General features: G+C 41.0%; 1 protein-coding gene across 1 annotated transcript in view; it reads left to right on the top strand.

Moving 5' to 3' along the window:
- DOCK5 (dedicator of cytokinesis 5) overlaps positions 1–11,075 on the top strand; it is a gene marked incomplete at its 3' end in the record, with an annotated part of 63,644 nt that extends 52,569 nt beyond the window's left edge. The window contains exons 44-51 of the mRNA XM_009580938.1: positions 210–382; positions 2,514–2,597; positions 3,402–3,539; positions 3,651–3,817; positions 4,586–4,766; positions 7,294–7,432; positions 8,906–9,021; positions 10,978–11,075. Coding sequence (XP_009579233.1) covers positions 210–382; positions 2,514–2,597; positions 3,402–3,539; positions 3,651–3,817; positions 4,586–4,766; positions 7,294–7,432; positions 8,906–9,021; positions 10,978–11,075 — 1,096 coding nt within the window. The remainder of the gene's footprint in view (positions 1–209; positions 383–2,513; positions 2,598–3,401; positions 3,540–3,650; positions 3,818–4,585; positions 4,767–7,293; positions 7,433–8,905; positions 9,022–10,977) is intronic.
- Between the last annotated feature and the right edge of the window lie 1,084 nt (positions 11,076–12,159).

The following is a 12,159-nucleotide window of genomic DNA, read 5'->3' as shown; positions in this document are numbered from 1 at the left end:
CAGCCAAGTCCTAAACTGTTGTTCCTTCAGCTTAAGGTATAAGATTGTTCTAGCATTCATCTCTGAATGGCAAGATGGTTAGCACAGGCGGTCCAGAAATCCTCTGCTGGCAACTATTGGGCTGTCGTTCATATACGAGGAGTTAACGTAACTTCATATTCAGTGGAGGCGAATGAAGGTTTATTCTGTTTCTTCTTTCCATCAGGAAGAGATCAGCCCCTTGCAGAACGCCATAGAAACAATGGAGCTAACCAATGAGAAAATCAGCAACATTGTCCAACAGCATGTCTGGGACCGGAGTCTTCCTGTACATCCTCTCTCTATGCTCCTGAATGGGATTGTGGACCCAGCGGTCATGGGGGGATATACCAACTATGAAAAGGTCTTTTTCACGTTTATCTGTAGCTCAGTCTGTTGACCTCTGCAATGTTGAAGACCTGAATGGAAACATGGGAGATTCAAGTTCAGTTTTCAGCTGTTACTCAGACATAGCGCATTCTGTAGATGTATCTGTCTGTTCAGAGCTCAAAGAGGAGGAGGAAAGAACAGAGATATGAGACTTCCACTAGACTGGAAGGTGGAAAACCTCCACATCTTTAGTGTTTTAGTGTTTAGTTTTAGTGCTGTGCGTTGCCACGGAGGTGAGTGATCCAGCTCTTTTGGGCCTCATTTACAAGGGTGGTAATAACATGGCCTTACCTCCTGGGGGCATTGAGGTGCTTGGTCCACCCAGTGATGGGTGCAAGTAACAAAGAAAAGCAAAAGAGCCATTTCCCCATTGTATTAATATAGAATGGTAAGGCAAATGAGGATTTCTCTTTCCAGCAGATAATCTGTCTGTGGAATCTTGCAGCAAAAAGCATGTATTTCAGGAAAAAAACCAGTGTTTCCTATCCAGGTTTATTCAGTTGACTAACAGTGTATGTTCCTCCTTTATTGTGATGTTTAATTTAAGCTGTTTATTCCCAGTATCTAATGATGGTATTCCCAGCACAAAATATATTGCTTATTTCCATAAGCTGAATGGATGGTGTTAAAACACATTTAATTCTTCTCAGATGTGTTCCAGTCACGTGAAATGAAGTGCAAAAGTTAAATGGGAGAGGGTCTGATTTATCTGGGGTCTAACTCTGCTGATTCCAGAGGAGTCGCGTACTTTGCCAGGGCTGAATTTGGCCCTAAATCCTCCCATTTTATGAATTAAGGTTGACATAAAGTTTAGAATTACGAAAGTGGGAAAGCAGTTAAAACTAGGAAACACAAAGTATCTATAACCACATCTGGAAATACTCATTTCTGGTTCATATTTTCCTATTTCAACTGAAGATCAGTACAGAACATTTGGCTTTTGTGGGCGGCTAAAATCTTGAGTTTTAATTGTTTCATTGTAGCCAAAAGCCAAAGTCTGCATTTTTAACATGCGCTTTCTTCTTGTAATAATTAAACACTTTCAAGAAAAATCCAGAGGGACCTACCCGGCAGTCCTTTCACAGGCTAACCTCCTCTTGACATCAGCCTTTTTCAGAGTCATACCACTAGGCCTATAAACACTTGTACATACAGTCCAGTTAATGGAACGCAGAAGTAAGAAATATAGGCAGAGGCTGAAATAGATCAGAGACGCGTTTTAAAGCCAAATGAAAAATTATTAGGGATTTTATCTAGGAAAAAGAAAAATTAAATTCTTCTGACCAGGAACTGTGATACATTTCAATGCAATACACTGTAGCACATAATGTGAATTGGCACAGTTTTAAGGCTTCAGTCCAGAAAAGCGTACTTGTGTTTGTTCAACTTTAAACCGATACCAGATTCTGTTGATTAAAGGTAAACACATATGAAGTGTAGACTAAAGGTGCTTTGTTGAATCAAACTGCGAGTCAAACTCTCAACACGGTCTTTATTTCTACTGAATCTTCGTAACAAGCCCCACGTGAAAATGTTGTACTTAAGGGCTTAAGTCATAGAGCTTAAGGAAATTGCAGGCAGGAGATGCCCTGTTCACCTTTCTGCAGCTGAGGTTGTTTGCATGTCATTGTGTACTGTAGGTCATTGAATGCTAAAAATGAAAGAGACTTCTTGAAGTGAGAACTCAGAGACTGGATCTGCTACTCACATTTGAGTGACAAGTAACGTAGCCTTGATTATTCAAATCAATACTGTTTTATGAGAAGGGAATCAGAATTGAAGAAAACTCTTGTGATGAAGTGACTTTTTTTACATATCAGTGTTTCACTGAAAAAATAGTAAAATTTGGGTGGTGGGGGTTTTTTGGTGTTTGTTTTTTGTTTTTTACAAAAAAGTCTCTTTTCTTCCCAGTTCTCAACAAGTGGTTCTTTGTCCCTCAGCTTTGTGTCAGGGATATTAAAATATTAAATATTTTAGATATTAAAACCAAACTTCGCTACGAGGAGTAATGCCAGTTAATTGCTTTTAAAGTACAGGGATCTTTCACTGAGAGTTAGCTGTGAAAGCAATGTCGTGTCTGTATCATCTTCTCTGTCTGCTTTCAGGCCTTTTTCACAGAGAAGTATCTTCAAGAACATCCTGAAGATCAAGATAAAATTGAACTGCTTAAGCAACTAATCGCTCTACAGGTATAGTATGGGGAAAGAAGTGGAAGCACTATATATGAGTGCAGATGCTTTTCCAGCATCATTGTTTTGGAGAGATGATGCAGATAAATACTGTAAGAACAATCTGAATGTGTGTACAGTTGTTTTTTTTTATTTTGAGGAAACTGTCATATTCTAAATTTGTGGCCTAGACTGTTCCATGTACGTCATGTTGCTCTGAAATGTTATTCTGGAATATTTGCCAACGTGGCATAGATTTTTCCCTCATGAGTGTAACAAAATATCCGTTACCTTTTCATGAAATCATCAGACCTAATGTTTTGTCAGTCTGACCATTGAAAGTTGTCTATTTTGACCTGCATAGCAATGAAAAATTGCCCTAGTTTTTTTGTAATGCAAATTGCATCCCTGCCAACCGTTTTTACATATTTCCACATAACAGAGCCCAGTTAAAGGTACCTCACAATCATACAGCTTTGGGGCCTAGGAAGTGATACTCCAACATTTAACATGCTGTGTTTTCCAAAGCAGAATATGGAATCTGAGTAGGGAAGAGACAACCACAGGTATAGATGGGGAAAGTGTTCGTGTTTCTTGAACACATGGAGCTCAAACAAACAGTCAAGTTACTACAGTGTCACAAGTTATGAGTCAGTAGCTGAGCTTCCTTACTCTATGATTGCTTTTTTTGCCTCTGTGTACTCAAAACACATTGATTTAAGTCCTTTGATTGTATCTGAGATGTGTAACATGCATAGAAAACACCTTCCTGGAACAGGAGAGCTGATTTGTCCTTTTGTAGCTTAATTTTGTTTCTCATTTCAGATGCCATTGTTGGCAGAAGGGATTAGGATCCATGGTGAGAAGCTGACGGAACAGCTGAAGCCTCTGCATGACAGACTGACAGCCTGTTTCAAAGAGCTGAAGAAGAAGGTGGAGAAGCAGTATGGTGTAATAACTTTGGTAAGCGCACTGGTTGTTTAGTGTTTTGCCTTGAAGAAACACAACTTTCCCTTTTCCCACTTGTTAGTGAGTTAGTGTTACATGATTTATCACAAGCGTATTTGTCTGCAGCCTCCCTCCCTCACCGAAAGGAAACAGAGCAGGTCAGGCTCTGTCGTGTTGCCCTATATCATGTCTTCCACGCTGAGACGGCTCTCTGTCACATCTGTGGCATCTTCCGTGGTCTCTACATCTTCCACGTCATCTGATAGCACTTCCTCCAGACCAGGTTCAGACGGGTTAGTAATCAGCCTTTACATGTGATTTACAAGAGTAGGGATATGCCTTTGCCAGAATTAGTTACTCTTAAAATGAAGAGTTATTCTATACACAGTAGTAATACCTATGCATTTAAAACTTTAAATGGAGGCCAATGTTGTTACTCCATTTTACAGATAGGGAGTTTGAAGCACAGGTAGGGATAGTTCTGGGAATTGAACCCACGACTGTCTGTCTCTTGAGTCCCAATTATCTACATGATACTGAAGAGGGATGGAGGCAGTGTATTTCAGATGCACACTATTTCTCCCAGGAATGCTGGAAAACAGAGGTGTAAGATACTACAAGGTAATTCAGTTTGATGTGATCTGCAAAGAGGTGCATAGTCATATGTTCTACCTACCTGTATGCAGCTGCATAAATGGCATTAAAAGGAGCTGCCGCACAGCAGCAGCAAAGATTTCCTGATGTTACTTCTCTGTACATCTAGTTTGCATCTGTGATAACCAGGGAGTCTAGGTGACTTGCTAAAGTCACACAGCGGACGCGGTGGCAGGATTCAGCATAAAATGCAGGTCTGCACTTTATCTTGTACATAAGGCATTATACTCAAAATTGCTGGGTAACTTAGGAGCACAAATCTCACTGAAAACTCCATGGTCATAACTGAGTTTTTCACATTAATCTCTTATGCAAACTAAGAGATCAGAGTTTTTTAATAGACAGCACTTTAAATGTCTGATGGACTAATGTTTCATGGTTTTTCACTCTTTCGGTGTGGGCCACAGATCTATTCTGGAGCCTCTCTTGGAGAGAAGAATATCAACAGCTTCCAGAGCTGAGGAACTGGCCATGAAAGATGATGGTGATAACCGGATTAGCAAACTCAAGCGGAAGGACTGGAGTATTAGCAAGTCTCAGGTTATTGTAGAGAAGGAGCCAGAAACGGAACTGACTTCCAAAAAAAATGTAAAAAAAAAAAAAAAAAAAATTAGCAATAATAAAATCCACAGCAGGAGATTTTAGTGTTTCCGTTGCTTTCAGCCATGCTTGTCATTAGCGGTTCAAATACCAAAAGCCTTGGTCATCTGAGGAATTCTTACTTTTTTATTTGGAAAACTTGTGTCACAGACCGAAATGCAGTTTGGCTTAAGGTACAGACTGGAAGCACGAGGCACTGATGTTTCATCTAGGTGCTCAGTGCCCTCGTTTCTTGTAGGAGTGGAGGACTGCGCGATGCACTCAGCACAATGTAGAATTCGGTTCAAATACCAAAAGCCTTGGTCATCTGAGGAATTCTTACTTTTTTATTTGGAAAACTTGTGTCACAGACCGAAATGCAGTTTGGCTTAAGGTACAGACTGGAAGCACGAGGCACTGATGTTTCATCTAGGTGCTCAGTGCCCTCGTTTCTTGTAGGAGTGGAGGACTGCGCGATGCACTCAGCACAATGTAGAATTGTTCTGTTTTTGTTGGAGCAAGCAGATACTGCTAGCCCACTCAGAAATCCAGCTGGCAAGCCAGATGTTCAGCTGCTATCAGTCAGCATCATTGCACAAATCAAATGTACTGCAAGGTGAAGATCAGTTTGATAGATTGGGGAGTTGAAAAAAAGATGGTCTGGTAGTTAGGTCACCAGCTTGGGACTTTGAAAAACTGGTTCTTCCAGCTTGTACTCTGCTCCAGACCTCCTGCGTGAGGGCAGGAGTGTTTACTCCTTAAGCAAATTATTTGCAAATGAGGAATAAAAGAGAATCTATACCCCTGCAGGAGTGTTGTAACGAGGAATATATCAGAGACTGTGAGGCATTCGGGTTGACACTGGGATTCAGAATGATCACCTAATACAAACGGCTAAGTTTCAGCCCAAAAGTAGAGTTGTATGACCTTGGAGTATTATCCCGATTTATGCTAAGACTATGTTACGCTGTCAGAGAGTATATGAGAATTAGGCATCTGAGTATTTAAGCTGGTGGCTCAGTGATACTAATTTGACTTAACACAGGCTGCGTAAATAATGAGAAAACGTGAGTTCTTCTATTTCCCTTTTCCTCCTAAGATCTCAACTGAATCTGGCAGGAACAGGTTATGCTGCTATATATTCAGGAATTCTCATCAAATCTGAGTGATGCTGCCAGCAATTGGAGTCTGCAGAATATTTATAAAAAGGGGAACTGTGGTTCTAGAATCATGTCATTTGGTATTGACAGGTCTTCCACTGAAGAGGAGAATCTGGGGCTGTAAATATTAGTGGTTCAGGAGGTCTGGCTCTCTGCCTCTGGAAGATTTAAATGGGTTTAACCCACAAACTGTGATGTCAGCTGCTGATCACTTTATTAAGTAAAACTAGAGGGAAAAGATCTGGGAGAAAGCCCGTTTGTATCGACCAGTTCACTAGGACAGTAAGGCATGTCTGTCCAAGACTTTGCATTGCAGAGAGCTGAGAGATGCAAAACAGAACACCCACCCTCCCCTCTCCCCCTGTATCTCTGAGGCCAAATTACATGTGTGATCAGCTTACTGAAGTGAATGAGCAGTTAAGGGTTATATTCATGCTTAAGAACATTGCAAAGTACAGAGAAAGCGGTTTTTATAGCTGGTCTGTTCCAAAGCTGTGTAGTGCAGCACAAGAATTGGACAGACTGATTTTATGCAGCTCTTTTCTAAGCTGCTTGAGAGCTAGAAGCCAGAGGGAACCAAAGGCTTGCTGTACGTCCAGCAGCTTTGGTCTTTGTAAGTTTTATATTCACTGTACCAATGTGTGGTCCCTTCTGTGCAGTGAGAAATACTGAACTGCTTAATGATGGAGAATTGATCTCTAAACGAGCCCAGTGAGCTTAATTACGTGTATAAGTGACAGCCTTCTCTGTAAAGCAATGAACTAATATTTAAAAGGACCATAATATTCATGTACTGGACTCTTGGGACCATATTCAGATGGCCTCACAGTTTGACTGAAGAGCAGAGAGGACACACGTGACACTGGAAGGAGCTGGAACAACATCTCCTGAGTCCCAAGCGCAAGGGGTTTGCTCTGTAAAATCTGAAATAGACTTGTTTCACAGCCCCATGGAGCTGGATGATACTAGCAGTCCTGACCTGCACCCAGAACTTGATCTTTTTTCCTTCTTGGAAAGACTTTTTTTCCCCCAAAATTTGTTCACAGAACTGCTAGTCAAATGCAGCAGTTTTTCAGATTGATGTCTTCCCTTCTTTGTTAATATGCTAAGGTCGTTAAAAACAGTTTACTATTGCTACCCAGTTAGTAAGGTCCCACAGAAAACTGGATGTGTCATAGGAGCACAGTGTATGCCTTTTGACATGGCTTAGCCAGTGCAGTGGTTTCACTCTTCTGTTTCACCTGAATGCACCTTTCTCTTTTATGCATGGCTTTTCTGGAGCATGTTGATGCCTTTGTGACAGGTTTGATTACCTGATACGTGTGCAGCAACCTTGCTGACTTCTAAAGGTTTTGCTTACTCTCTGTTTCAACCAGGGCATGTCAGGAAAAGCACAAAGGCCAAAGAGTCTTCAATTGGGAGACAACAGACTGTCTTTGCTTCAGGGTTCTTCACTCCAGCAATCAACGCCTCGCAGCCCACCACCCATCACTCCCAAAACCCCAAGAACCCAAAGTAAGTTCTGTTATAGAGCAATTGCCACATCCTTCAGGGCAGTATCTACAATAGTAGGAATTACTATATATTTGCTGGGGTAACCTCATTGGGGAGGGAGAGAGGGAGGGAGGAACTGCTCTGAAGTAGTTCACAGAAAGTGACTCTGGGCAGTTAATGTTTGTAGACATTTTTGTCAGATAACAGAATTTGGCAATGTTACCAAAGGCACTGCGATCATACTTGTGACTTACGTATCACTTGTTAAAATTAGTGTATCAGATGAATTCCAGAGAACAATTTTTATCTTTTTCAGTTTCTTCCTTGTTTTCTCCTGTATTGACTTGTGGGAAGGTATATTAAACCTCAAGGTGAACGCTACATGCAATCAATGTAGATGCTTATAAATGCATCAAGTCAAGTGGTTACAGCACATACTAGAGGAAATGTCTCCTGTGAATTCACTGCATGGAACTGCATCAATTCAGCATGGTATTTCTGATCAGGTCTATGGGTAAATTTTCTGGGCAAGCCCTGAAGGCTTTGTAATTAATGAACAGTAACTCCCATCGCGTGGCAAAAAGTTTTAGGAGAAGTTGCTCTGCAGCTTGGAAACTCAGCTAATAAATGTTACACCTGAAAGAGAAGGAATTTATCTTGAAGAATTAGCAAAATTAATAATTTGCGCAGTTACCTTCCTTGCATATCCAGTAAGCTCTGTAGTTAATTCTGAAGCAACATAGAAATATGGCTAAGGTAAAAATACAACTGTAGTGTCACCACTGACAACGTCCTTGCTTGCCGTTGCATTTCTCACTGTACTGCCCTTTTTTTAAAGGAACAGAAGTTCATATGTAGGACCTGACTGTCCTTCCTCTTATGTGGATATAAATTCAGAATTCAGTGTAGATAACGAACTAAACTAGCATAAAACTGTTGTGAGAGGATTAAAACCAAAAAGTACATATCGGGGTGGGGAGACAACCAGAAACACAAACAAATGCAGGAACACTATATGAAGAGAGATCTGTGAAAGGAATGTGAAACCTCACTCTTCTACTTAGCAAGTGGTTTTAATTGCCATTAGTAGCAGGACAGCTTCCCAGGAATTCTTCTGAAGTTTGGGTACTTATCTACTCTATCAACTGGAGTTAAAATCAAAGTGAATTCTCAGGTTGAGGCCCAGGCTGAAAGGAAACCCCACTGAACATTGCAGATGTGATAATGGATTCAATTTTCTGTTCTCTCAGGCATGCATTTTTCACATAAACTTAGATTCATTTGATGAAGACGGAACTCTTCTGGGCATTTTGAACTTCAGGGAGATACAACTGTGACTCTACTTTGAGATATCCATTCAGGTTTAGCTTGTTAGCAGATGGAAAGCACAAGATATTAAATGATTCTCCCTTAAAATTCTACATGGTCAATCCCATTTCCCATTCCTTTTCCGCCTACTTTAATGTCTTTTCTTATTATTGTTGTTGCCTCTAGGTTTTCCCTCATTGCAAGCTGATGGATTGGCAACTGCTAGCTTACAGAGCACCCCACCCCCACCTCCGCCCAAAAGCAAACCCTATGAGAATAGCAACCCGAGGAATTCTGTGGAGGTAAGGAAATGAGAGCTGACATTTTTTTGGAAAACAGCTTTTGAGAAAGAGACACCAGTGGAATTTTCCAAGCTGCTTCTAGGGTGGTGCTACTTGAAACTTGTCTAATCATTTTACTGGTTCACTCCCTGAAACCACAAAAGAATAGAAAGTTTTTTGCTTCAAGAGGAGGCTATCAAATGCAGTTCCTTTTTTTCAAGTGGGAGTTGTGTTGTCCTTGGTGAGGCAAACTGTGTATGGGGGTGGGAAGATATATTGAAAACAAACAAGCACAACGATTAAAAAGTTTCAAAAACATGATCAATGTAAAATAGCACAGTAATCTGGTCCTGAAAAAGAAGGGGGAAAAAAATTCACACATTTTCAGAAATGATAAATACTTCCTTTTGAGTCCTCAGCTCAGAAGAATCTAATTTTTGAAGGTATGCATCATTAATCATTTAAAACAGCGTGTATTATGTCACCATCTTAGCCACAGCCTTTTTCTCAATTTCATGAAGTTGGCTTCCTTCTAGGAACATCAAATTGCCACTTTTTTTTATGCTGTATCACTAATGTTTCTCTTGCCCTGTGGGATTCCAAATGGCTTGCAGATACTTAACGTGCAAATACTCTGGTCATTGTGTCAGAATCATTTCATCTGCCCCTGAAATGTAGGTGCTTCTGATATGAGACTGTAATTGCTTACCAATGTGCAGCAACAGAAAGCATCCTTTTGTAACTGTGAAAGGGATGGATGTCTTCCCCAGTCCGATTTGCAGAGAGGATTTATGGAGTACCTTAGTGAGATGAACTGGAATTTAACCAAAAAGAATTTAAAGAATGATCGCACTTAAAATACGCTACCTCTGACAACACAGGAAGACAACAAAACAGCTGATCGCTTAATTCTGTTAGAGAGAGAGATGACACTGGCATAAAGCCTTAAAGCATGGGATAAATAGGAGGTTTTCTGCTTCATCCTTCATTTGGTCAGAATTGACTGTGCTTCTGAAAAGGGGCAGTATAGCTGCTGTAGGTGGCGTGAATGGCGGAAATACGCCAGCTCTAGGGATGCTATGGGAGTCGCTGCTTCAAGAGGATTAATAAAAGAGCCTCCTTCCCCTTGAGTCTTGTAAGAAAACTAATTACTAACATGTTCTGGCTTGCAACATTGACCTTGGCTTGCAGCCAAATGAAAAGGATTTGAAGGGCTGTAAAGAGAGATTGTAAAAGTATTTTCTGAAGGGTTCTGTTACTTTGTTGTTGTTGTAAAGTTGACACTCTCCTCCTTCAGTTAAAATAGTCCTGAAATCTTGACAGTTTTGGCTAAGGAAGTGGTGAGCCATGCAAGCATCTTGTTCACTTGGCTCTTCACATATCATCTGTTCACAGGATGCCCCTTGAAACAAGCAGAGAGCCAAGTTGAAAGAACCCACTAGTGCAGTTTCCTGCAAGAACAAGAAATGCCCTACAAGCCCCTGTGCTGCGCAGGAAGGCTGTGGCTTGCTTTAGTAGAACTCTTTGCTTGCCGCCATTTTATGGAGTTAGTTTATCATTCTGATTTGGAAGCATTTTACATCCTTTTGGCCCATACTTGGTGCAACTCATCAAGCCAGCAAGATAAAAACAGTTGAATTTTGAAACCTTGATGGAAATGGGTTTATTGCCATTTCACTGATAAACAGAAGGTGGGACAGAGGGACAAACAACTCTGACTTGAAGTGAGGCTGCAGGTCAGAAGCAACTAAAGTATATCTGCAACTAAAGCATATTCTAGCAACTAAAACGTATCTGCTTCTGTTACCTCCTGTTTACCCCTGACATCGATTGATTGTAGTACTGAGAGGCTGAATTCAAAGATTTGGTCCTGAAAAAAACATCAAGTAGTACAGGACCTTTTGTGTTTCTTGTTTGGTAAAGCAAAATGTCTTAACTTGCCAGTAAAGGTTTATTTTTCTGTGTGTTTTTGTTTAGGTTGCTCCACCACTACCCAGCAGACGTGAAGCCAAACCTCCCCCTCCACCCCCAAAAACCAGAAAATCCAGCGTTGTCTCTTCAGAGCAAGGATTGCAGTGAGGATCATCACTTGCTGGTGTAACGGCAAGCGCCTGGAGTGAAATGGCTGCTTTCTTTTTACTGACATGCTGGGGCTCTCTGACCCTAAAGACTAGTGATCTCACCTACCATTCCATTCACTCCCCTTAGAGTTTACTTTGGAAAATACCAAAAGGAACTGTTATTGTGACTGTATTCCCAACCTCTGGTTTACCTTTCCAGTATGGAGACACTAATCACAAAGCAGGAGAAGTCGCCCTACTGGAATTTTTGTCTGTCTTAGTCTTCTCTGTCCCGAGTTTTTTCACTGATGCAATTTCAGCAGCTCATTGCTAGTATAAATCTGTCACAGTACTGATTTGCACCAGTGTTTGAAACAAGGTAAGCCACACCAGTATGAGATGTGTCCTACAGTATTTTCACATAAGTTCATTACATCTTTACAGCTGTACTTGTGCACCGATCCCTCCTCCTGCCCCTGTAGTGTAGCCAAGCCCTGATTTGCATGAAGTGAAACAGATCGCAGCCATTCCTAAGTTGTGAAATGTCGGCTCCTGAGATGTCAGGTGCCGGTGGGTGATGTGCAGTCTCCTAAGATTCTTGATTGCAGGCAGAGACCTGAGCATTGTTAGCAGAATAAGAAGTCTTTTTTTTCTGCTAGTCATCATATGTATTTAAGATGAAGTGCAGACATTCTGCCTTACACCATCTCTGCTCGAGTAGTGGCAGTTGCTCACTCCCAATGGAGAGTTTAGGTTCACCAGTACTTCGTCATAATTTCACTGTTGATTCTGGTTTTAACACTACAGAGCAGTTGATATTCTTCCCTGAATTATGTTACCTACTTGGTTTGTGCTTCTGGGACTTGGTACAATATTTCATCTTTGTGCTTTTTAATAGGGTGTAAAAAGTTGCTTCTCTCCTGTGAATATGTGAGAAGAATAGAAGCTGCATTGATACCAGCAACTTTGAGAGGATGGAGTGTGCAAAACTAGTTACACATCCTGACCTCAGAAGCGAAGTCTGATAGTTACTGTAACCTTTACTTTGGCTGGGCAAATTCACACAAATATAAATAATTCTCATCATCTTTCCCCCCCC

The sequence above is a fragment of the Fulmarus glacialis genome, unplaced genomic scaffold, assembly GCF_000690835.1.
Source record: "Fulmarus glacialis isolate BGI_N327 unplaced genomic scaffold, ASM69083v1 scaffold2707, whole genome shotgun sequence".
Lineage (NCBI taxonomy): Eukaryota > Metazoa > Chordata > Aves > Procellariiformes > Procellariidae > Fulmarus > Fulmarus glacialis.
This window is presented reverse-complemented; position numbering and strand designations above follow the sequence as displayed.